Source organism: Lissotriton helveticus, chromosome 5_1 (assembly GCF_964261635.1).
Source record: "Lissotriton helveticus chromosome 5_1, aLisHel1.1, whole genome shotgun sequence".
Lineage (NCBI taxonomy): Eukaryota > Metazoa > Chordata > Amphibia > Caudata > Salamandridae > Lissotriton > Lissotriton helveticus.
In genome coordinates, this window is record NC_136065.1 from 89,037,365 (window position 1) to 89,064,254 (window position 26,890).

Below are 26,890 nucleotides of genomic sequence, written 5' to 3' on the forward strand. Positions count from 1 at the left end.
AATGTCACTCATAATTACGATGAAATTATGAAAATGTCACACAGAAGCAATCTGAAACCTTGGCAGCTGTGGTGTGACCCTGCCTGAACTTCAATTTCATTACTACGCCTCTGGTCCCATGAGCACTTAGACGGACCCGAGCCCATACATAAGATCCAGAACTGAGACACAGATACATGATACATGCAAGACTGCAGATATATAGAGACAGTCGCTGGTGTTTAAGCAGTACACAGTGAAAGGCCAGTGCAGCAAACTGCATTGAAATATCCGTATGACTACTTGGGGTGCTGCTTTGGGTTCAGGGCCCACCCCTTGTTGCAGTAGACCACACAACTAACAGGACATTGCTTCCTTGAAGATCCCCTCAATTTCTCTACAGGTAAGCCATACTCTGATCCCTTTCGTCTCTTTTTAATTAAATTGCCTAGGTTCACCGCTCTAACCTTTCATTATCCCTCCCCCACAGTTTTTGACTTGGAAAACCCACTAATAGCGCACATTCCAATTTGAAGGCGCTTCCCATTATACTCACCCCGGTATGTGTCTGTTGTCTCCCCATGCAAATGGCACCATTCACCACAGATCCTTATATCGCCGTCACAATCACTCATCAGACTACAGTTATTTCTAGTGTTAGCCTTGTTCACTAGATCATCAGTTCACTGTATATAGCTGCATCCAGGCGCCCCACATGATCTCTCTCACCTCGAGGTCTCATTATCACAGATGCCTTGCTTTCCTATCATTACACATTTCGCCTTATATCACAAGCGCCGTGTTGTCTTTTCACTAGACACTTCTCCGTACATCATCACCTGTCTCACTCGTTTGACACATAGCTGCCCCGCATGGTTCTTTCACCTCTTATCTTCCTTCACCTTTTAGGATTGAAAGTATCTCCCAATCCGTTCTTCTTTCTCCATCACCAAACGTCCGTTGTTCGTTGTGTACTAATCACCATTTCAATTATAATGAACCTAATACTTGTAATGGTTTTAACCATTTTGTTCTGCCCTACTTAATTTTCTGTGTATTATTTCTCTTCCCCCATTTTTCTCCCACGGCTTTCTCCTATTTTTTCCTACAATTTATGCGTTTCATTCGATTATTGTCCCACAGTTGTGGGTTATGTTTCATAATTATTGCAATTGAAGGCATGCATTCTATGTCCTGAAGATGAACTCTGTATTCCTAAAATAGAGTTCGAAACGTCGCCGACCTTAATACACTATATGCTCACAATTTACAAATGTATGATTTGAAGCAATAGTGTACCTATTGGATTTCTGTTTACCTACTGACTAGATCCGCAGACCCTGTTCCCCTTGCCTCCAATTCATTTCCCTTGTGTTTGTTTTGTTCTAAGTGTGGTCGTAGGACACCGGTGTTGTCCCACTTGAATTCCAACCACATCTTAACTGTCATATTTCTGTTATATTAAATACTGTCCGGCTGGAGAAAGAATATAGTAACGATTCAGTCTATATTTATTGTTGAACATATTACGTAGTGTCTAGGGACCACTGTCTTTAGAAAAAACAGAGCGGGGCACAGCAAATGAAGATAGATCAATACAGAGCGCAGGGAGGCACCTCAAAGTCAGATACCTCACGGGAGACACCCTTGGAGAGTGAAATGTGCAGCCGGTCCCTAATGGAGTCCAAATCCTAGCGGCCATAGAGACTACAAGTGCGGCTGATGGAGCAGGGGAAATGAAAACTTTATACCCCTTGGCAGTTAATGACCTCATAACTTTAATAACACTAATTGTTTGAATATGTGTATTAATCAACACCTATATTAGACACTACATATGGGGAAAACTAACTGGCTTTGCAAAAATCTAATTTACTTACAGGTATGAGTTAATAATATAGGTTTGTGCGATTTTCTAATAAATAAAATAAATTACATGTATCCGAGTCGTATAGTAGAATTGTATTGTCACAAAGAATGCAGATGGTAAGTAAAATGGCGTTAAATGTCGCATTTGCTAGGTAACATCTAATACGGGTCATTAGAATGGCGGGTGGTAAACAGAAATGCTTATTTTCTATGTCTAAAACCAGTTATGTTTGTTTCTATATTAGTTTCGTTCGGGCCTAGTGGGCCGTGCCTGGAAAATTGCTTCCCGAGAGAGGGGAGACTGTGTGCCCTGAAAAAGATGCCCCCGCGCATGAGCAGAATGAATGCTTCAATCACGTGTATGCAGCCTATGCCCAGAGCGAGAGATGTCAAGGCCGATCTGCCCTGGGAAAACAAGAGTTGTGCCAAGAGTTCATCATGAATGCATGGGAACAGATGGGAGAATCAAGCTAAAGAAACTGTTCATCGAACTTTGTTGCAAAATTCATTGACATGTTAAAATTAGCTTGGGACATTGTGAATCACGAGAAGATATGAATACATGATTCTTTTAGTACAAGGAAGATGATGAGATGACCATCACCACCCCACCACCCCTCCAATGTACCAATTAGAATGAGTTCAGTCCCCAAAAGATTGCAATTTTGAGTGAAGCAAGTTAACAAAAAGGGTATAAGTACTTGTGGATTTACATTATTAGGGGTTGGAGTTCATGGCGAGATTTGAACGAGATGCGAGCGAGATTCGTGCGTGCATTCGTGCGTGCATTCCTGTATTTCCTATCCTGATGCTGTGAGAGACTCTGTCATCTTATGGACATAGAATTTTAACGGGGAGAAGGAACGAGACGGCTACGGGAGTATGCCTTGGGAGGAGATTGCACCCGAGGAGGTTAGAGGGACAGTCAGCTAGCATTAGGAGACATATCCTTTGATTTGCGGTTCATCTTTCTTTGGTGAACCATTTCTCTTCAGTGCCCTTTGGCCAAGGTTAATGAGCATTTCCATTTAAAATCTTTACCTAAATGCTTATCATTAAATGCAAAATGTAATTGCTAATACAATTTACTTATTCTCGTTCAATAAAATCAGATAAAATTATAATTCTTACTCCAAATCTGAGTTTGTAGTTCTTAAATCAAATGATTAATAAAAGTTAAAGGTTTTATTGCAAATTGAGCTGGACTTAATTGCCATCAACTGACTTTGTGTACGAAATTAATGTATATAATGTATAATCAATCATTTTAATAAGTTACCCCGTTCACCTTGCAGCTCGTCTATCATTAATCCAGGAAATTGAGTGAATGGAGACTTCACCGACATAGATTTGATTAAATGTGTAAAAAAAAATTCCTTTCTTTTTCCTGGGTTGATGTTGTTAGTAAGGAGGGTTTATTAGCCGAGCTGCATCACAGCCATGCAGGCTAAGATTGACGCAATGTCCCTTTATATCGGACTGTTACAGGTCAACCTCCGTACTGTAGCGGAAATATCCATAGCAACTGAACAAAACGTCACTGAACTACAGAGCGCTGTCTCCACCCTGAAAGCAGCCCTAACAGACTTATCCACCAAGTCAGCGGTCCTGGATTGCCATGCCAAGGATGAAGAGGGAAGCACTCAAAGACGCAATCTCCGATTTGTTGGATTTCCAGAGGGAGCTGAAGGGAGAACTCTGGAACACTTTCCTGAAAAATGGATCAAACAAACATTTCCCAAGGCGGAACCATCTGCGATATTCATAATCGAGAGGGCGCATCCGCCTTTTGTTGCCGCCGCCTGCAGCAGGTGCCCTCTCCCGAACTCTCACTGCGAAGGTCCTAAACTAGAGGGACCATAGCCTAAAAGTGCAAAAACAACTGTTGATGGACGGAATGCAGGACAATGTCATACATTCACCCCAGTACAGAGATCTGGGCCTAAATGCATCGTTTTTTTTGCTCACCATGCTATTTCAGTTTGAACCCAGCCATATGCAAATCAGTCTTGACCCTGTGCCCCATGGGAACAGCCCAGCCCAGCCCGAACTGCCAAGCCAGGTCCTCCCTGGACTGGAAACAAACTGGTTTCGGTCCTAGGATGCTTGTTTCCAATTGAGAGGGGCACGAGACAGGGGTGCCCATTGCCCCGTCTCTTTTTGCCTTGGCGATGGAGCCACTGGAGATTTAGTTACGATGAGACATGAACCGGTGGAGTATCACTACTGATTGTCGCACCAATGTAATTTTGTTATACGCACACAATGCGCTTCTCTATAGTCGCCACCTGCAAGAGACAATACCAGCACTTCTGGATATATTAGACTTTTTGGATCAGCATCAGGCTTGCATATTAACCGCCGAACGTCAGTCATATTCCTTATAGCGGCGCTAACATGGGGAAGCCACGTCGGACCTCAAACAAATTTCACGGAGAAGTCTCCCGAGATGTTCCAGATTTTAAGAAAAAATTGGAACATTTTGCAGTCAGATAATGTGGTAGGCAAGCTAATATCAGACCACCCCCTAGTCACTTATCGGAAGGGAAATTCCCTCAGAGACCATTTGGTCAACAGCCATTATGAACCCAAATGCAAGAAAAAGGCCCCTGCATTGGGATTCTACCCGTGCATGAAATGTAAGGCCTGCAAGAACTCTCAGAAAGTCAAAGAGTTTGAGGTACCAGGAAAATCAAAGAAATTCACAATCTCCAAATTTTTGAATTGTAATTCTGAATTCACTGTATACTGTCTGGTCTGCCCATGTGGTAAGAAATACATTGGCAGTACCACTAAACAGACGAAACTAAGAGTGTTAGAACACATGCGAGCAATCAATAACAAAGATCAAAGCTATCCAGTGGCTCGACACTATGAAAAGATGCATAAAAGCAACAGCAATTTGCTAACCTTTTTCATACTGGATCAGCTCACCAAAACAGATAGAGGTGGAGACTGGGTAAAGAAATTAAGGACCCTAGAATCAAGATATATTATAATGCTCCAGACAAAGAACCTGGTTGGTCTGAACAATGAGGAGGAGATGTGGGTACACATAGGCTAGGCCAGTACCTGTCCACGATCATTTTTAATATCCTGAAAACCTTGAACATCCACATATCCCTGTAAAGCTAATTCCTAAAAGTCATGAGAACTAAAATACCCACGCTTAGGCCCATTCAGGGCAGTATCGTCTTAAAAAGCGTGAGTAAACAGGCACTCAGATATAGGCCATACAGTCAGATGTTAGGCGCGGTGGGAACGAATCTTGTGAAAACAACAAGAGCCCATTCAGGGCTTAATTAAAGAATATAATGTGATGTATATATACAAACATGAATACACTGCATGATTATGTATTTTGGCAATTTATGAAATAGTAAGGGAATGCCATTCTAACCAAGCGCAAGGACACTATAAGATGGCCGCCACCTTGATGTTCTGAATTGTTGTGCCGTTTTTTGTTTATTTTAATCACGTGATTGAGCATCACTTTGTAACTTTATTTAAACACTTAAGAAATGTGAATCGGTTGACACTGACGAAGGCGGTAACGCCGAAGCGCGTTTGTTGACGATATCTGTAGCGCTGAAATAAATATGGCAACTAAAACTACGTAAAAGTGCTGCGAGTGCCCTTAATTGCCGAGCGGTCCCAGGAGTAAGGATTGCATGTTTTAAGGATATTTACGCACCCCACTGTGCGTTAAGGAGGCACCCGAGGAGAAGAGGAGCGACGGCTGGTGGAGAGTGAGTGAAAGAATATATATATATTTTTTTTGTTTAATTATGGGTTGGGATTCCGCCACCGGTCGCTGCCAAGGTTCCTTTTTTATTTTAATTTTCTTGTTATAAGTATTGCTGCGTGCATTTCTCCTGGGTGGGAAAGGCTGTAAATACAGAATAGCTACTATGCACCCAGCAATGTAACTATTGAGTGGAAAATACGGGCACCGAAGTAGACTGCTACGATATAACACGTTAATAATTAGCCTGATTGTAAACGAATTGGGGCACATGTAATGTGATATCTGTGCAGTGTTGCAATAAAAATAAGTAAAAATTAAAAAAAGAAGGATTTGGTGCCTGGAATGAGTGGACAGTGACCTGGGCAGAGGTTTGAGGACTGAAATGAGGCTTCTAAAGACTCAAGAGGATGCTACGGACTGGAGAGTGGTCACTGTAGACCGGAGAGAGATTCCTTAGGACTAGGAGCAGATCTGAGGATTACAGTGAAGTTAACGAGATCTGGACGCAACCTTTTCTTGTTGGAGGGAACTGACTAAAGAATGAGGCCTGAATATGACTTTATTGATGCTTGAAAGCACTGAAGGGATGTTTTGAAGGCTAGCATCGTAGTTAAGAATTTTTGAATGAGTTTTTGTGCAAATCTGAATTGAGGAAAACCAGATAGGACTATTCCAGAATGCACTTGCATTTTCTGTGTGTTCAGGGTACTTTTTTTTTTAAGAACTTCAGTTAAGTTTTAAAAAGATACAAATATTTTTGGTGAGGACAGCAGCTCATACCTGTAGCAATTATTTCAGGCCTCAAAGGAGTTTTCTGACAAGTCACAGGGGTTTATGAAAATTTAAGAGAGTTTCCTGCTAATGCAAGGGAATTTTCTGAGGGCTTAAGTTTTCAGGGAAATCCAAGGTATTTTCTTAGGAGTTCAGGGGTTTTTGGAGGTTGCAAAGTAACTGTATGAGGATCTGAAAGTTTACTAACACTTTGTGTGAGCTCAGTAGTGGCATTTACACACTGCGGCAGTGAGACCTGCTCCTTACACACTGAGAGGAGGATAATAAACCAGCCGTACCTGCTTAGGGTGCTTCTGACATCCTGAAAAATAGAGAAACAAACACAGAAGATGTTAAAGTTATGGCAATATTGTAGGATTCAAACACTTCTATCTATAGTTCAAAAACACTGACTGAGGCTACATGACAGCACATTCTGTGGCATCGCATGAATAAGGACAGAATGTGTTATTCTGAATGAGGTTATGTGGCAGAGTCGAAACTTACATTCTGAATGGTAATGACATAGCACAGTGTCATTCTGAATGGAGTCACAAAACATAGCACATTCTGATATTCTGAATGGAGACACTTGACACACTGTGTGATGTTCCCAAAAGTGCCACATGTATGGATATCATTTAGTGATTGCCACGGGCATGACTCTTGGCTTGCCCCCTAGTGACCGCTGGCTTCCTAGGTAGCAAAATCAGTGCCAAGAAGAAAGACTCAGCTCGCCCTTATGGGAGTCATGCCCCACCTTTGCTTTCTGCCAATTCTTTATTACACGAATAGTGAATTCTGTTTTTTTATTCACTATTAGTGTAATAAAAAAAAATGGAGAACCAGGATCTAGAATGAGTGACAGATGTTGTAAGTAAAAAAAATGGGGGAATACATGTGGGCGAATGTGTGTTTTTTTGTTGTTGCAAGAGAGAGTGTCTTTGTGAGTGTGTCTGTATGTGTGAGCATGAGTGTGTGTGAGTAAACGGGAGTGAGATTCAATGACTGTAGTGAGTGAGAATAAGTGAGACAGTCAGTGTGTCAGAATGATTGACAATAGAAGTGAATGGAAAAAGTATGTGTAAGAGTTAGCCTGAGTGAGGATGAATGAAGGAGACAATGAGGGATTTCACTTCCACTACGCCAAGCATTTTCTTGAATCAACATCTATGGTCATATGACAAACATGGGTAGGTAATATGAATGAGTTCACATGACAAAGTGTGATAGCCCTAAACAACTCACATGGCAAAATCTGTAATATTCTGCCAGGGATAACACAAACCTTCAAAATCTACAATTTTCTGAAGGAGGCCATATGACAGTCTGATATTCTAAATAGAGTCAGATGACACTGCATTGTCGGTTATATTCTAATCTGTGTCACATGACTCAGCATATTGAGAATTACACATACTATCATGAATGATTTCCACATGTAGAGGAGCCATTTTACAAGATCTACAAATGATATAACACGCGCTGAGAGCACAGCTAGAGTGACAAATGGACACTGGTTTCTACCCATGAACACACTGTATTTCACCTTTCGCATACAGGTATTCGGACCGCTGCAGTGATGGGAGCCTTCCTAATGGAGTATCATCTATACTAATATAATAAAGAGAGAGCCCAAACCTTTGAGGCGGGTAATCTCAGGAACCACAGCACCAATCACAACACCCAATACAGAGTTGGAAAGGGCAGTTGCAGCAGGAGGACATAGGCTATGCAGACGGCCATCATAGACATTTAAAAGGTAAAAGAACTGTGCCAGCAAAGTAGTCCCTTATGGGCGTGTCTGCGTTATCCTGTGGGCGTGTGCTGGGGGCGTGACAAACGCTGGGGGTGTGTGGTACGTTCCGTCCTTCATGCCATGTCATATCGTGTGCGGTGGGCAGGGCGCAGGATTACGGAAAGAAAAAAGCGAGCGTTGTGCCCAATATTTCATTGTTTTTTCTTTCTTCCCAGGTTCTGTACATTCCAGCTTTGGGTGTCCACCCTGCTCCCTTTAAATACCCCTGCACCCCATAATCATAACCCACCTGTACTCCTTAAAATACCCCAACACCCTTAAACACTAACCCATCTTAACCCTATAAATATACCCTGTACCCCAAAACCCAAACCTATCCCTGAACCCTATAAATACCCCTGTACCCCAAAACCCAAACCTAGCCCTGAACATTTAAAATACCCCTGTACCCCAAAACCCAAACCTAGCCCTGAACCCTAAAAATACCCCTGTACCCCAAAACCCATACCTATCCCTAAACCCTAAAACTACCCCTGTACCCCATAACTATATCTGAACCCTTAAAATACCCAGATACCCCAAAACACATACATCAGTACCCCAAAACATATACCCCTATACCCATACTTACCTTATCCAAACATTAAAAAAAAACATGCTTTTACCATTCATGCATTTACAACGAATTTCGTTGTAAATGTATGCGTGGTAAAAACATATAAAATGTAATGCCATGCGTTATAATGGCATTGCGGAGTCATGGTACTTTTGCAATGAAAGTATGCGGAGTGATGGTATGCAGAAAGAAAGTTGCGGAATAATGGGTGTTTACCCTCCCCCCCCCGGTAAGTACATTGGTGGCACGGCGGCCCACATCTCCAGCAACATACTCATAGTTTTTCAGCACCGATTTGAAAAATGCACAGGTCTCTCTCATTGGACACACCTCCCGCCACAAGTTCTAGAATTGCGAACTTTAGAGCTGGGGAGCTACGTTCGAATCTTGACATCAGCTCAACATCCTGTGATTCCAGGCAAATCGCTTTGTCTCCCCGTGCCTACCACAAATGAATGTGTTCTTCTGTAATGTAAATTGTGCTCATGCCATGTTGTCGAGTTTGTGCTATATAATATTGCAAGGAAAAATAAAGTAGGGAAACTCGAGTTCACACACTACTGAACGCGCACACTTAAGTGCATCAGCAGTGCACTGTGATTCGGAGCGTTTCACAGGCCTGTCACAGATCAGAAATGCTATCAAAACGAAATCCTACAAAACAATATACTACTGGCCGGCAGCAATTCATACCCGGACAACGTCGGGACGGGCTGCTAGTCCACTATAATCTTTGTTACAATTGAGCTACTAACTAATCTATAGCGCCTAGACACCTATGGAGAGTGTGCATGTTACATGCATGCTGCATATGGAGGTTTGGGAGAGCATGGAGTGGCTCTATTGTTATTTAATGTATGGGGACAGCACTCCATTTTTGATCCTCAGCTGAGTTGTACATATGATGGAGGATGGAGGGATCCTGCCAGATAGGGAGGTAGATTGTGGAAACCTTCCTGAGGTTTTTGACGCAGACCAGACGTCTGTGAAAGGAAAGGAATGAGGGAGACAAATGATGCTCTGAGGGACATTCACTGCCCACTTCCTGCATTCTTCATCCCCAGAAGAGTTAATATAGTTGTGGGCAACAGCCGAGTGGGAAGGCCTCTCTTCTGAGCCTTTGTCTCAGATTCCTCTGTCACAGCATACATAGCCCCACTCTCTCTTCCTTCCAAGATTGAGTGACAAATATATTAAGCTAACCAGTCTGTGCTAATAAATAAAACATCAAAACTGTCTTAAACTAGCTAAAGTGATCGAGCTCTGAAATTTGCATCTACAAAAAACTAGGACATATATTAGTGAGAAGCTCAGGTTAACTTGTATATAACACTGTCAGAGGTCACTGTAAGTCCCATTGTTTGTATATTGAATTGAGCTTTCAGCATCAAGTAGGACAATCTAAATTATCCATCTCTGTATATTGCATGCGGCTGTCCGAGTGCATGTGGTCATGTACATGGACCCTGGCAGGAGATCATGTGTGTTCCACTCATACATTTAATGCTGCACACAAAGTCCTTCTTCTGTTTTATTTACCAAACACTGTCTCACCTTCAGGAGTTCCCAGGCTGGCTCCTCACACTTCTTTTCCATCTCTGTTATCAGGGCATTGAGAGAGGTGACTTGATTGGACAGTTTGGTAATATTTTCATTTTCTACCATGGTAATTTTCTTCTCCATCTCCTCCAGTCTTCTGTGTAGTGTTTGCTCATTTTCTTTCAGGAGTTGCTGCAGTTTTTCAAACTCAGATTCAATTTTCTTCTTCTCAGTTCTTAACTTGCTCTGTGAGAAGCAAAAAAAAGCTGGTTAGATACTAAAGCTTCCTACAAGCAGTCCGCAGAGTGGGAGGTCAAGAGGAGAGCAGAGTGGTAGATCGTTTATTTCACAAATCAGAACACTAGCATGCTTTTACTAATTTCTGAACTGCAGCCTCCTCCTATGTTCCCATGTACTGTCCTATGTCTTTCTCTCACGCCTGCCCTTCCCTTTTCCTCAGAAAAGTCACAGACTATAGTGAGGTAAGAATTTGTGAAGGCACGGAGACGCTCGATCCATGGAGCGAGTTCAAGTAAGAGAACCCACGGCAGGCAGAGACAGTCAAAGTCCCAGAGACAGGCTGAGTGGAGAGACTAGCGAAGTCAAGTGTGAGGGGATGTGACTGACAGGAAAGACTGTAAAAGAAGTGAAGACAGAACGTTTCAGCACCTTGGGATAGAAGATACAAGATTTCGGGAGTGCAGACTCCCACTGTCCTTCCAGGACAATCTGTTCATCCAGAAGCAGACGCTGAGGGGGTATCCTGCTATGGCCCTCATTCAGAGTGAAGTAGAATCACTGATGTGGTGGTTTAATGTTTAAAATCATAAATAAATTATGTGTTTACTGTTATTCAATGGATAATTAACTGATAAATCCTAGTTACAGGAGGCTGTGAGATATTCAGGGAGGTATAACACACTGCAGCTTAAGGCAGGAGCCTGTGTGTTATCAGGTGAGGTATGCCACACTGTGGTTTAGAGCAGGAGCCAGTGTGTCATCAGGTGAGGTATGTCACACCATGGCTTAGAGCAGCTTATGGCAGGAGCCTGTGTGTTATCAGGTGAGGTATAACACACTGTAGCTTACAACGGGAGCCTGTGTGTTATCAGGTGAGGTAAGTCACACTGTGGCTTAGATCAGGAGCCTGAGTGTTATCAGGTGAGGTACGTCACACTGTAGCTTAGAGCAGGAGCCTGTGTGTTATCAGGTGAGGTATGTCACACTGTGGCTCATAGCAGGAGCCTGTGTGTTATCAGGTGAGGTATAACACACTGTAGCTTACAACGGGAGCCTGTGTGTTATCAGGTGAGGTAAGTCACACTGTGGCTTAGATCAGGAGCCTGTGTGTTATCAGGTGAGGTATGCCACCCTGTAGCTTACAACGGGAGCCTGTGTGTTATCAGGTGAGGTATGCCACCCTGTAGCTTACAACGGGAGCCTGTGTATTATCATGGTGAGGTATGTCACACGGTAGCTTACAACGGGAGCCTGTGTGTTATCGGGTGAGGTAAGTCACACTGTGGCTTAGATCAGGAGCCTGTGTGTTATCAGGTGAGGTATGCCACCCTGTAGCTTACAACGGGAGCCTGTGTATTATCATGGTGAGGTATGTCACACGGTAGCTTACAACGGGAGCCTGTGTGTTATCAGGTGAGGTAAGTCACACTGTGGCTTAGATCAGGAGCCTGAGTGTTATCAGGTGAGGTACGTCACACTGTAGCTTAGAGCTGGAGCCTGTGTGTTATCAGGTGAGGTAGGCCACACTGTAGCTTACAGGAGGAGCCTGTGTGTTATCAGGTGAGGTAGGCCACACTGTAGCTTACAGGAAGAGCCTGTGTGTTATCAGGTGAGGGACGACACACTGTGGCTTATAGCAGGAGCTTGTGTGTTATCAGGTGAGGTATGTCACACCGTGTCTTAGAGCGGGAGCCTGTGTGTTATCAGGTGAGGTATGTCACATTGTAGCGTAGGAGCCTGTGTGTTATCAGCTGAGGTATGTCACACTGTGGCTTAGAGCAGGAGCCTGTGTGTTATCAGGTGAGGTATGTCACACTGTGGCTCATAGCAGGAGCCTGTGTGTTATCAGGTGAGGTATAACACACTGTAGCTTACAGCGGGAGCCTGTGTGTTATCAGGTGAGGTAAGTCACACTGTGGCTTAGATCAGGAGCCTGTGTGTTATCAGGTGAGGTATGCCACCCTGTAGCTTACAACGGGAGCCTGTGTGTTATCAGGTGAGGTATGCCACCCTGTAGCTTACAACGGGAGCCTGTGTATTATCATGGTGAGGTATGTCACACGGTAGCTTACAACGGGAGCCTGTGTGTTATCGGGTGAGGTAAGTCACACTGTGGCTTAGATCAGGAGCCTGTGTGTTATCAGGTGAGGTATGCCACCCTGTAGCTTACAACGGGAGCCTGTGTATTATCATGGTGAGGTATGTCACACGGTAGCTTACAACGGGAGCCTGTGTGTTATCAGGTGAGGTAAGTCACACTGTGGCTTAGATCAGGAGCCTGAGTGTTATCAGGTGAGGTACGTCACACTGTAGCTTAGAGCTGGAGCCTGTGTGTTATCAGGTGAGGTAGGCCACACTGTAGCTTACAGGAGGAGCCTGTGTGTTATCAGGTGAGGTAGGCCACACTGTAGCTTACAGGAAGAGCCTGTGTGTTATCAGGTGAGGGACGACACACTGTGGCTTATAGCAGGAGCTTGTGTGTTATCAGGTGAGGTATGTCACACCGTGTCTTAGAGCGGGAGCCTGTGTGTTATCAGGTGAGGTATGTCACATTGTAGCGTAGGAGCCTGTGTGTTATCAGCTGAGGTATGTCACACCGTGTCTTAGAGCGGGAGCCTGTGTGTTATCAGGTGAGGTATGTCACATTGTAGCGTAGGAGCCTGTGTGTTATCAGCTGAGGTATGTTACACCGTGTCTTAGAGCGGGAGCCTGTGTGTTATCAGGTGAGGTATGTCACATTGTAGCGTAGGAGCCTGTGTGTTATCAGGTGAGGTATGTCACACTGTGGCTTAGAGCAGGAGCCTGTGTGTTATCAGGTGAGGTAGGTCGTGCGACGCCCTGAGAATGCGAGACCATAACAAACCCTGCCTACTTATACTGCTCGATATCTCCTTTGCTTCCGATACCTTCAAATATGATTGACCTTCTTATTTATTTATTTTGAAAGTTTTATATAGCGCGAACAAGATCTTTGCAGATAACAGAGCGCTTTACAAAGGCAAGGGGTAAGTGAGTGGTAGGGTGGGTACACGAGGGAGCATAGTTAAGAAGGTAGGTCATCAATGCAAGTAGTGCAAATAAGAGGGAGCATAAACAATCAGGTAGGTCGATAATACAAGTAAAACACATGTGCAAAGGGATCAAACAGGTAGTACAAATACACTTGAACTGGGGAGAATCAAAAGTTCCCATTTGTCAGACAGGGCTATTCAAAATATATATTTTAAGCATGCATATGTCAGCATAGTCTTCAAGTAAATCAAACAATATCACCATACGACTTTGCCTGGCCAACCAAGCGCAGCGAGCAACATAACCCAGATGGGGCTACTCAGTGTGAGTCGTCACAGAGTACACCAACCCTCTCCACACAGAGGTCCTGGCATTCAAAGTCCTCCTGGGGAAGTGTTTTCGGGAGACCAGTAGCTTGTCTGGAAGATATGTTGCTTATCCAGAGAGGTGATTCTTTGACCTGCCAGGTATAGCATTAAGTACCGCATCTCTATCATGAAGGTTTAGGAGTTGCACAATAATGTGACAACCAGGTTTGCCCAGTGGTGGCCTACCGCCAATGAGCTGTGCACCCTCTCCACAACCAACAGGAGGGAGATGGCCTCAGTGTTCAAATTTGGCAGCAGTAGATGCTCCACATATTCTTTCAGTTTGCCTGGTTTTGGAAATTCCCAATATACAGATATTATTTAGGTGAAATCTCACCTCCAGTTCCGCATTTTTCACTGTAATTATATACAGCACCTTCTCCATATACAACAATGCCTCGCGTTTTGCCTCTAGATAGTCCTTTCTCATTGAGATTTGTTGTTCTAACCTCCACCAACCTGCTGCTATGTTCTTGAGGTTACAGGAAATAGAGTCCATTATGTTATGATGGAGACCAGGCGGTCTTCCATAGCCCTCTGGAGTGTTTTCATGTTGTCACCTTTGCCACCTGCCTCCACGATTCGTCCTGCCGTTGAGCAAGCCCATCACCATTAGTGGCTGTTCTCGTGCCCAGTCACAGCTCCAAAAGGTAGCTTATGTTGGCGGCCATCTGACTTCCCCACACTGTGCAGTAAAATGCACGGCGGCAGACGTTCAAGCTGATACATCTACGGGGGTAAAGTGGTCTCCCTCTGTCACCCAGAACATGCTTGAGCACCTCCCAGCCTCCTTGGACAAGTAACATGACAGCTCAGCAATTGGGGATCAGTTCCACCATCTCCAGAGCTCTGCAAATGCCCGGGGGTGCCCTGCCATCAGAGGAACCCTCCTCAGGAGGAGCTGCGGGTCATCCCTGCCCAACTCAGCAGCTCACAGGTGTCCATATCCCCCCCTAGTTGGCATTAGTGCTCGCCGCTAAGAAAATGTGGCCACGATTTCATCACCTTGCAGTGTAATCCATGCTGCTGGCCACAACAGTCAGCGTAGCACAGTATTTGGCCAATGAATGGTGAGATTGAACAATGCATTCCCAAATTTCTTAGCTGGCATATAGTCACTCTAATATGGGTATGGTGTTGGATAGCTGCCTCCGACAGCAGGAGCCCCACTAGAGTGCTGCCATGTTGCACACCAGCTCTCTGGCACCCCTTGGCACAGTAGTTATGTTGAGGAACTGTAGTTACAGGTACATGACGTTTTCTTCTACAGCATTGGATCTTTCATAGATTTAACGCTTGAATCAGACTTGTTGAGTGGTACACATTTTTGAAGAAATGGGAGGGGAGAGAGGACTGACCTCTTCTTGAGAAGAGGACGGGGCTACCTGGTCCTGTCTTAAACTGGTTTGCCTATTACTTGCGCACCCGCAATGCACTGCTCATGATGTCACATATTACATAATTCATGGTATGGTCAGAGACATCACGGATGACATCCACGTCAAAATCTGATGCACCTCCTCACACGCCAATATAACCTTTGATACACTCAATGTAAAATACAGACTACCATTTTCTAAATCATTGACACACTAATACCAGCTACTACATATGCACTCACGGATTCCTAGGTCTACACACACATGCACTAATTCATCCATACAATCACTCATACATGCAGTCACTCATAAATACAACACTATCATATGCACGCATACACCTATAGACACACACACCGCCACTCATCCATGCAGTTACTCACATGCCTAGTCAGTCATGCTAAGAATCAATCACACTCCCATTTACTCACCTATACAATTATACACACACCACCTCACGTATTCATACAGATACTAACGCATACTTACTCTCTTATATAATCTGTGATACAAGAACACTCCTCCATACAGCCAGTCTCACAATCACTGACTATCATTTAGAGTTGTTTATATACTTCAACTCTCACATACACTGCCTTTTACATATGTAGTTACTAGGACATGTACCACTGAGACATCCATTCGCTCACCAACACAACCATACACACTCATGCACCCATACAGCAGTTTCCACATGCACTCTTGAACCCATACACCCAGTGAATCAACCACTCACACATCTATGTACAGTCACGCAACCCCCACCCACACACACTCCGTCTCCCCAATAAATACTCAGACAACCAATCAATAACCTATATAGACACTCATGTAGCTACTGACCAACCCATGCAGCAGCTTGTCTGATACAGTCAATCACACAGTTTAGTCACTAACCCATGCATTCAGTAAGACACATTTTATCACTCACTTATACAGTCAGTCACGCACCTACTAAATCCTTCATCCAGACACTTATACACCCACTCATTCTTCAATACACCTTGGAACATATATAAAACATATTTAAACTTTACAGACAACCAGTCACTGGATGAAGTCTTCAGTGAGGTCAATTGAGATGTCATCAGTGATGTCACTGACCAGGTCATGAATGATGTAATATGTGACCTCAAGAGTAGTGCATTGCGGGTGTGCGAGTTATAGTTTACTGAACGAACTATAACGGTGGAACACTCACAGAGGTAGATTTCCAGACCCATGAATACACAAACTCTAAGGCAAGCCCTCATATAGATGTAAACATGTATTTGCATACTCATAAATACCACCAGAACTTGTGATATGCAAACTTAGACAAACATTTCCATATGGAAGTACAATCTCACAGCCAATAAAATCAGACTAAAGCATACACACCCCTCAAACATACATGCACACAAATGTGCACATATATTGGCATATTCTATGGCTCAAAATACATACATACAAAGACACACACAAACACTCAACCATGCCCACAGAAATACACAACTATAGAGAAGCACAAGAATGCATGCACACCCAAAGATACCTCCAGACCAATCATCGATGAACACATACTGTAACACATAGGTGTGAAAATGCCTGCACACTCACATACGCACACAGGTATAAACTCCCTGTCAGATAATACCACACATGTAAATACATACACTAACACACACTACGTAGGTATGTAAGCAAGTAAGTAAGTATTACCTTAGAGTGAGCAGACTAATTTTTATTTTTGTATATTTTAAGACACACCCTTTGCTGATTTCAGCCATAATATCCAACAGCAGTGACTCTGGTCTGGATATTTACCTAGACTGTAGGATGTCGCACCCACTCACCCTCATGGTTTTATATTGTTCTTCTTCCTTGACTTTAGACTCCAGAATATATTCCTCCTCTTTCTTCAAAAGACGCAGCCACTCTTGAAGTTTTACCTGCAGAGATGAGAGGGCAAGAAATAAGTGTAGATCCGTAGAGTGTAGTCTTACGTTAAAAAAAATATATCATTACAGTACCAAACATACCTGCCCAGACTGTTCGTACCAGCCCCACATATACAGACTGCATTAGTTGTACATATCTAGATTGCAAGTACCGGCCCCACATATGAAGACTGTAAGAACCAGCCACACATATACAGCTTGTAAGTACCACCCCCAAGTATCGCAAACAAGGGTGTCAACTATTTGAATCTTTTCGAATGTGAAAGGACTAGGCAAGAACCCCTGCTCCAGGTAAACTAGCTTCATCACTGGCACTTACTTCTGTTTGATAAAATCATTAGTATTTTACGCCTAAATACACAACAACATTTAGATGTGGCACTACTTTAAAAAAAAAATAAAAAAAATGTTGTTCTAGTGACATTTTGAAAGACATAAGTGAAAGTATCTATCACCCTGGCCTGGCGGAGGTCAGCCCAGAACAGACAAACACTCACTTTGCTGTATGACAAGGGGGATTAGCAGCACCAGACTTTGAGCTGTACTGCTACTGTGAACAGGCACAGCACACACACTCCAGGATACACCCTCTGCCATATACTGCCCACTTAACAATTGAGCGAGAGACCGCACAAATACCTTGAGAGCCCTAATTGGGAGGGCACCTTGACAGATTGTCATTTTTGCTTCATTTAATGTAACGTTTGCTTTTGCATTTTGTTCACTTGTAATGTTCTCATGTATCAGTTCTGTTCCTATTGTGAAGCGCTCTGACACCTTCGGGTAAAGTCCGCGCTATATAAAAACGCACAAATAAATAAATAATAAATAACATCCATACTGAACTCAGTCAAGAGTGCAGAACCGGCCTGGCAGGGCATCAGAAAATGCACGGCCTGCCCTGAGCTATATGACCAGGAACAACCTCTGACCCAGCAGCACTTTCCTCACTCACAGCTGACAGGCAGGCCTTCAACAGAAGAAGAGGGTGGGGGATAACTAAGATAGGAGATGTATTCCCCTGTGGTGACTGTATAGACTTGGCTGACGGATGCAACTTACACTAGCAGATAAATTCACCTACATAAGCATGGACGCCATTTGTGAAGCACACTCATCCTTTTAGCAGGAACCAGGAGCTTGGAAGCACTCCTATTGCTCTGAAAGTTGCAATCCTGTTTTTTATGGGTTTTTTGCACAGCGGGCAAGATGGCGTCTGACTAGAAACCACCGCTACCTCTCTCCCCCTTCGTTGAAAAAAAGATCCCGTTTGGCAGTCACAGGTATGCGTGGAGGATCTGGCGGCACTAGCGATGTTCATGGTGTCCTCTACCGGCCCCGTTTTGACACCCTTCTAGGTCAGACATAGACTTCTGCGGGGGCACCTGGGAGGCTTTAGCGCGGCCTCTCCGGACCACGGTTGCTGGGGCAGGGCACTCCTATGTCCCGAGACTGCAACCAGTTTACCTACTGGTCGCCTACGATAGCCAGAAGATGAAGTCTATGCGGTTACCCTGTACCACATACATTCGCCATCTTCCATAAGCTCATTTTAGGGCAGTATCTTGAAATGATTCACATCCTATCTCACCAACTGGTGCAAGTTCATGCAAATAGGTTCCACAATCACAGAAATGTCCTGTCTCCTGCAGAGTACCTCCGGGCGCCATCCTTTCTCTCTTCATATTTAACTTCTACATGGGATCTCTTGGATCCATTCTTACCAACAGCAGCATCAAGATCATCAATATGCAGATGCTACTCAACGCTACCTAAATATATCCTCATCCAACGACATACACCTATACAGTTGCATGTCAACTAAAGTACTAAAGTTAAACCCCACAAAGAGTGAATTCTTTCTGTATTCCAATCAATTAGTATTTGTTTAGCGTAACTACTCACGTGAGGGTCTCATGGTGCTGGGGAAAGGGTGGGCATGGGGGGTGCCCTGAGCTGCAGCTCCGACTGGTCGCTTAAGTTCAGTCGAAGAGCCAGGTCTTGAGATCCTCTCTAAATTGGGTCAGCTACGGGGATAGCCTGAGGGGAGAGCCAGGGTGTTCCAGGTTCTGGTGGCGAGGTAGGAAAAGGATCTTCCTCCGGTCCTGGTTTTGCGGATCCGTGGGACAGTGGCATGGGCCAGTTGGGTGGAGTGAAGGTTTCTGGTAACTTTATGTTATGTTAACTTTATTTTTATATAGCGCACGGCTACTCCAACGGAGTGTCCCGGCGCTTTATAGTGGCAGCTCATAAAAGACATAACAAACACAGAGATTCAGAAAACAACTGGACAGCAACACTAGAGAGTAAAAAGCCAAGTCTTTAGGCCTCTCCTGAAAGACAACAGATTGGAGGTGCAGCGTAAGGCCAGTGGCAGAGTGTTCCAGAGCTGGGGTGCCCTCAAACCAAAGGAGCGCCCCCCCCCCCATTCGGGCTTTCCTGACTCGAGGCACCACCGCAAGAGACAAAGAGTTAGAGCGCAGTGCTCTGGCCGGATAATAAAAAGCAAGCCTACGTTGGAGATATTTAGCTCCCAGAGCAAAGAGTGCTTTTGGTAGTATTCCAACAGCTCAAAACAATCCCATTTTCACGATTGGCTCTCCATCTTAAAGCAGACTTTAACCTTACCAGCGACACAGACCTCTCATTCAAGGAATACATTGCAAACATGACCAAGAAAGTTGGTTTTCTAGTCTAGCTTGAAGAAAGTGAAGTTGGAAGATCAACTCTCCCCACTACCACCCCCTCATCTATTAAAGGCAGCATACACGAAGCGGCACAGCTCATCAAGGTCTTTAAGTAATTTCATTATATCACCTCCACATTCAGAGACCTACATTGGCTCCTGCTTCCAGCCCAGGTCATCTTCAAGACCAACTGCATCAGCTGTAAAGCGCTCAACAACAAGATCCCAGCTTACCTGGCAAACAAACTAACCATGAATAGGGAACAACGTCAGACCAGGAGTGTGGATATCATCAGACTGGAGACGCAAAAATCTGCTTGAAGACATCAAACCGAAGGTACGACTTCTCAATTCATGCTGCCAGCATCTGGCACATCATCCCTATCGAATCTGAAGACACATCCCTTCAAGGAGCACTACCCCTAACTCGACAATCTGCTCTTCACTTTCCCCCAAACAATTGCATCTTCCCAGGGGCCATGTCTCAAGTTAAGCGCTCTGTATCCAGACAGTAAGTACTGGCCACATATATATCATGAACGTATATACCAATAACTGATATCCAGATGGTAAATTCTGACCACACATATCAATATTGGTCTTGAATAAGTTACATCAATGTCCCCGTGACCAATTAAACACTTTCTCAAAGCAGTTTTGTATTTGTGAGGTACTTTTTTATTCCATTTACCGTTAATTGACATCGGGACCATCCCCCGTATTGAACGCTCTTTGAGGGTTCTCTATAAATCAACTCCTTCTACTGCTTAACCTTAAACAGGAGATAGTTCAGAGAAAGTGATAGATCAGGCACCAGCACTATACATAGCCTCAACAGATAACAGGCAGCCAGAGAGAGCAGGAGCCAGTGTCTTACATGATCTGTGACAAAGAATATATAGACACGGCGAGAGAGCAGCAGATCGTGTCATACATGATCTGTGACAAAGAACAGGCAGGCACAAACAGAACACAGGAGCCAGACCCATATTGGATCTGCAACAGAAAATAGACAACCAAAGTGAAACAGTGGGCACCAGTTGTGTGCACGGTCTGTGACAGAACACAGACGGCAGGAGAACACGCACCATCTCCATGCAGGGCCCGAGACAGAGAACAGCAAGAAAGCAGGCACCAGCCTCATTCTGGGGTTAAAGCAGAAAACAGACACATTAAGAGAACGGGTAGCAGCCTCATACAGGGTCTGCAGCAGAGAACAGACAACTAAAGTGTTGGAAATTGGGCTATTAGTTGTGTGGCCATCAAAAGTAACAGCTCCACAATTGTCCTCAGTGGGAACCAAACACTCCATTGTAGCGCTGGACTCTCACAGGGTAGCGGAGCAGTCCATGGCCTACTCAAGGGAGATGGTGTGAGCTATTAGTATGTTAACATTTGTTTTTGCACAGTTTCAACATTTGCAGTAGTGTTTACAATTTGGTCCTGACGAAAGCCTTAGATGAAAATCTAACCATGTGGCTGAAACATGTCGACCCAGAAATTTACATCTCGATAGTTATTCTTTCAAAACTATCAGCGCACTGTTTTTAAGCTTGACACTATGATAGCGTGTATTAAAGTTTTGTGGTATCATAAGTAGTCAATTTTAAACTGCACTCTTTATATTTTCTAGCACTGCAAATTTTTCAGCACCATCATTCACCAACGAGTTGTGGCCTTATCCACTTCAGGGATTACATTCCACGACAACCATCTACTCTATAGAGCCGGCTGTATTGATAATGTAATTCACAACCAATCCCAGATGATGAAGTTCTGCCAATTGGGTGGGCTGAGGGGATTCTTTCCTAAAATTTGGATAGCTTGTGTTCTTTGACTATTTTCCCACTGAGTTTTCTGTCTTACTTTGCCTCATTTGTATAGACCGGTAGTTTATTTTTGTTGTTACGTACTGTTGTTTGGGGACAGAACACTACCTGGTCTTTAAATATTTCATCCCTTGGATCCTACTGTCAAAATATTTGAGTATTTAGTGGGCTAGTAGTCACCAATCACTGGCACGGAATAACACTAAAATTATTGTCCAGTCAATACCTTTTCTTTAGAAAAAGTAGAAGTACATTTATTATGCACACACTACTAAATGATATGCAATAATTTACAAATGTATACATTGGCAGATGGCAGATTGTGTAATCACTGGTCACCCCATAGAGGGGTCACCCAAACTTATTGGGTGAGTTTCAACAGTCATGGTATAATAACTATATTACTTTGACCTGAATCATTGTCATGGTTGAGATAACAATGAATCGATAAAACATGCAATTATCATGAAAACCCAATAAAACATTTATCAGCAATAAACTTTATGATTGTGCATCCTTTTATATAGTTGGCAGTAAACTGTAATGGTCAGAACAACCCCTAGTGGGCATCACAGTGAAACAGCAATGTGAAAAATCATCACCACCTTGGTTTTTTCTAAAATGGACTACAGTAATGCGTTATTTCTTAATACGCAAGAACAAGTCCTAAACAAGCTGCAGTCCATTCAAAACGCGGCAGCCAGAGTCCTGCTCGGCATACCCAAACATCACTCTACCTCTTTGGCAATACGCCATCTCCATTGGTTACGAGTCAGGAACAGGATTAAATTTAAGGCACTCTGTATCGCCTATAAAGCCATACATGAGACTTTGCCTCGCTTCTTGAGGAATGCATTTCAGATCTATGCCCCAAAAAGACCGTTACGATCAGCCTCCACTTTCCTGCTACCCGTTCCCCGCACCAGAACTTCAACTTGGGGAGACAGAAGTTTTCTGGTGGCGACGCCCAAACTCTGGAACTCCCTACCCCTGTCGATCAAAATTAGCCCTACGCTCATCTCCTTTCGAAGAGCCTTGAAGACCTGGCTATTCGATCAATGATCCCATCCGTTGGTCCTGTCCCTTAAAGAGCACAAGCGTCGAGACACCCCAGGGTATTTGTTGCGCTATACAAATTACGTAAACATAAACAAACAGTGTAACCATACAATCATCCCTTAGAGGGGGTAACCCATGAACAGCACATTACATATTTTTAGGTCTTCTAAAATGTTACCATACACAAGGCCCCTAGAGAACAAACAACTCCTGACTGTAGAGCAAAAGCTCCAACCATGGAAGAACTTGAAAATGCTTTAAACAATGGGAATGGTGATGATTCTGGGGTCCCCGTCCACCTTAGGGGTGAGGACCCAGAGGATTATCCGTAAAGCACGTCATGCTAAATGATTTGGTGGTGGTCCCATCATACTAGGATCACCACATACTGAGTTATGGGTGATAGTGTTTTGGAAAGGCCTGCAAAGCATTATGGGGCGAAATCTTTGTGGAGAGGTAAGTATAGCAGCAGCTCCCCTGCTGTGCTGGGGAGGGACACTGATGTTTTTCGTGTTGTTTTCCAAGTATGCAGCCTTGTGCCGTGCTTATACATTCTTTTAATGGGGGTCTGCCCGGCCCCACCGGACACTCCAGGTGTTGCAGCTGCTGGAGGGCAGCACAGGGAGCCAACCCAGACTGCCCTCGCCGGCTCCCCACAAACATCCAACACTTCTGTGTGCGGGAGCCGGCAGGAGACTTTGTGGAGTCTGCCCGCTCCAGCAGGTAGACGTTTGTGGTTGCTGCTGGCTTCCACAACATCCCTGGGATGGGAGTCCTAGGCCCCGCCTTTCTCCTCCCAGGGAAGCGCGACAGCGCCTTCCTGTAACCAAAGTACACGGAGGTCGGGCTGGGGTCCCAGACCATGCAATATGGTCCCCGGGCAACCTAAGCACACAGGGAGGGGGCCCCATGCACACCCTACCCCCAAAGGTGTAGATATAGCTTATTTGTGCCATCTCCACTGTGGGGGTAATCGACCAAACGGCAGTGGAGCCTCATGCGCCCAGAGGGAGGAAAATTAGGTCAAAGACTACTAAACTTTAGAATGCCATAATTCAGGGCCCGTTGGGTGGATCTGGACGATCCTGTGCTAATTTTACTCCGGGTCTGCTGGCGACCTCTATCCACCAGGGGCAGTTGCAACAACCCTCCTCGCCACCAAAGCAGGGCAGTCCTCTAACCGCTGGTCTTCCTGGCACCCTGCACCGGTTTTACTTTTTGTCTTTGGTAGTGGGCACAGATAAATCCAGGCCACCCCACCCAACAGGTCCTTGGGGCAGTAAGGGGGCCGGCTTACTGGCCCTTGGAGGGACCACCTGGTCTAGGGGTCAACTGGACAGAGTTGAGTCCTGAGTGGGGTCAGGGGGTTCCCACTTCCAGTTCTCCATGGGAGTCCCAGGATCCAGCAGCGCGGTAGAAAACCCACAGACAAGAGGAGAGTATTCTCCTTCTGCAAGAGTTCATAAAGGGGAGAGGAAGGTTCCAGAAGACAGGCTCCTCTAACCAATTCAGGGGTGCCACATCACCTCTCCATCCCTGTCCCAACCCTCCTACACAGCATTTTGGGACAATCAAAAATGGCGTCATCCAGCAGCCAGTGGTCACATCAGCTCCTGGGGTCTCAGCTCCACCCCTTTCTGATATCACAGCCAAAAACGTGCATCTAGAATTTCAAAGAGCCCCCGTGGCTTGGCTCCAGTTATCTGGGCACTCTTTGTTCAGTAGGCATCCCCGGGACAGTATGAAAGCTGAGTGATTGATGGAGACCGTTCCGCCCCACCCCACCCCTTCTCAGGAGCTTTGAGAAGTACTGCTATTGCCCCTTTTGTGTGGGGGCGGCCTTTGTTCCAGCTGCTGGAGAGGAATATAATCAACTGGACACAGCAGGGCAACAAAAGGCCTGGGCTCTGATCCTGAGCTTAGCCAGACACTCTGAATGACCCACAAGATGTACAGTTATCATTTTGGAACTTACAAATGTGGTTTTCCCACACAGGTTACACTCCAATTTAAAACGTCAATGGTCTCTGTAGGACCATGGGAACAACATTCTAGAACAGGTCACTCACCATGTGTATAAAGGAGTGCCACTAAAGTTAAAACAGTTAACCACTCTGACTTCCCCTTATAGTGTGCACTAACCTCATGAGGCTATCCCAGGTGAATACCTACCCCTGAGGAGTCCCCATTGTGCCAGGCTCTGTGCTGCGCACAACAGTAGACTCCCAAGCACAGCCCGCACACGTGTGGACCCGTGTTGACGTGTAACCAGCTATAGGCCTGTTACCCTTGCTGCGTCGCAGTGCCCTTATCTTAAAAGCTGGAAACTGACGGTAAACACGTGTAGTCTGTTTACCATGTGATTACCTTGGGTGAGACACCTGCACTGAGACTCACCCAAAGTAAAAAGTCTGAAAAACGTCTGTGGTCTCAGCGCTCTGACAAACACAAGTTGTGCTCTTGTGCACCTTCTTATATAGATTCCCACACAATGTATTCACTTACGATCCCAAAGCACCCACAGACATCCTGCATACTTTTGGGCAGTCTTCCCTTGGAGATCCACAGGGTTCATTATGATCCCTGAATACCTTCATACACATCTGGAGCTCTTCTGTTGCCTCTTCTATGAGGCTCGGTATATAGGCTGTGATCCCTGAAAGCTGAGGTACAAACTTTATATTCCTGTACGACTAAGAGTGTCTTTACTTCTGAACCCTGACCACTCACATACATACTATGTGCTCTTAAGCACCCTTCTCAATGAGACCCGCTGGATTAAATTCGAGTCCCATATTATCCAAGCCCAAACTTTGCATCTGCTTAGACTTCACCAGTGAACTCACTTGTGAACCCTGAACACCCACACACATGCCTTGTGTTCCTCTGCAGTTCTCTCTCTGTGGAACACAAGTACCTTTTACAGCCTTCTCTTCAGGATCCACAGGATGCACAATTGTCCGTAAATCTCGACACACATCCATAATGCCCTAGAGCAGTCTACTATATGAATCTAAAGGGCGTCTTGTGAGCCCTTCTAAATCTACAAACATTCCTTATGCTATTCTGCAGCCTCTTCTTTGGTACACACAGGGTGACGTGTGACCTCTGAGCATCTGCACACACAGCTTGTGCTCTCCAGCTGCCCCTTGAAGTGGCTCACAAAGTGACTTTGTGATCTTTGAATTTCTACAGTGTCTTCTTACGTGGTTCCTCGCAGTGTGACGATGTGATCCCTGAACACCCACACACACACACACACACACACACACACACACACACACACACACACACACATACCTTGTACTCCTCTGCGGCCTCCTCTATAGGACTTGCTGAGTGAGTTTTATGCTCCTTGGACTCCCGGCAGACCCAGCATATCATCCTCTGATCCTCTGCACAGAACAGCCTCAGCTTCTCTTCATGTTTCTCGCACAGATTCTCCTCCGGGGGCTTCACGGGGGGCAGATGAAACTGTTTTGCAATTTCCACGATGTTCCCCAGTTGCCTGTTGGGTCGGAGGCTTTTCCCGGAAGATGTTTCCCTGCACTGTGGACAGGGGAAGTCTTCATCTTTTCCCTCCCAGCTCTGGGTGATGCAGGAGCGGCAGAAGTTGTGTCCACAATCAATAGTCACCGGATCGATAAAATACTCCAAACAGATGGAACAAGAGGCCTCTTCCTTGAGGTTCCCGAGCTGAGCTGTAGCCGCCATGATGCAGAAGTACAAAAGACAAACTGAGTTTTGTTTTCAAAGCCTCCCTTTGAAAAGGGGGTGTGGCGGCGCCATCGGCTGGGATTGGCTGACAGTCTGCAGGCTGCCATTGGTTGCAGGGTATGTACCACCAGTGTTGATTGGCTGATAGTCTGCCGGCTTCCGCTTCTTGCTGCTGTGGACAAAGCATGCTCTAATTAGATAAAAGTCTGGTGGGCTCCATTGGTTCATTAAACTCAGCGCCGACTGGGTATCGCCGGCAGTCTGCTTGTTCTTATTGGTTGCTGGTGAGGGCAGCACAGGCTCGGATTTGTTGACAGCCTGCTGGTTCCTATTGGTTGATATGAAAATGTAAACATCCTTTCAAACATGCCTATAATTC

The 26,890-nt window shown here is 44.8% G+C and overlaps 1 protein-coding gene across 1 annotated transcript in view; it reads right to left on the reverse strand.

The window, feature by feature from the left end:
* LOC144754191 (E3 ubiquitin-protein ligase TRIM39-like) overlaps positions 1 to 26,559 on the reverse strand; it is a 48,240-nt gene extending 21,681 nt beyond the window's left edge. The window contains exons 1-4 of the mRNA XM_078641774.1: positions 26,095 to 26,559; positions 17,116 to 17,211; positions 10,297 to 10,527; positions 6,667 to 6,689 (exon numbers count right to left, since the gene is read on the reverse strand). Of these exons, the coding sequence (XP_078497900.1) occupies positions 6,667 to 6,689; positions 10,297 to 10,527; positions 17,116 to 17,211; positions 26,095 to 26,508 (764 nt within the window). The 5' untranslated portion in view covers positions 26,509 to 26,559. The remainder of the gene's footprint in view (positions 1 to 6,666; positions 6,690 to 10,296; positions 10,528 to 17,115; positions 17,212 to 26,094) is intronic.
* Positions 26,560 to 26,890: the final 331 nt, after the last annotated feature.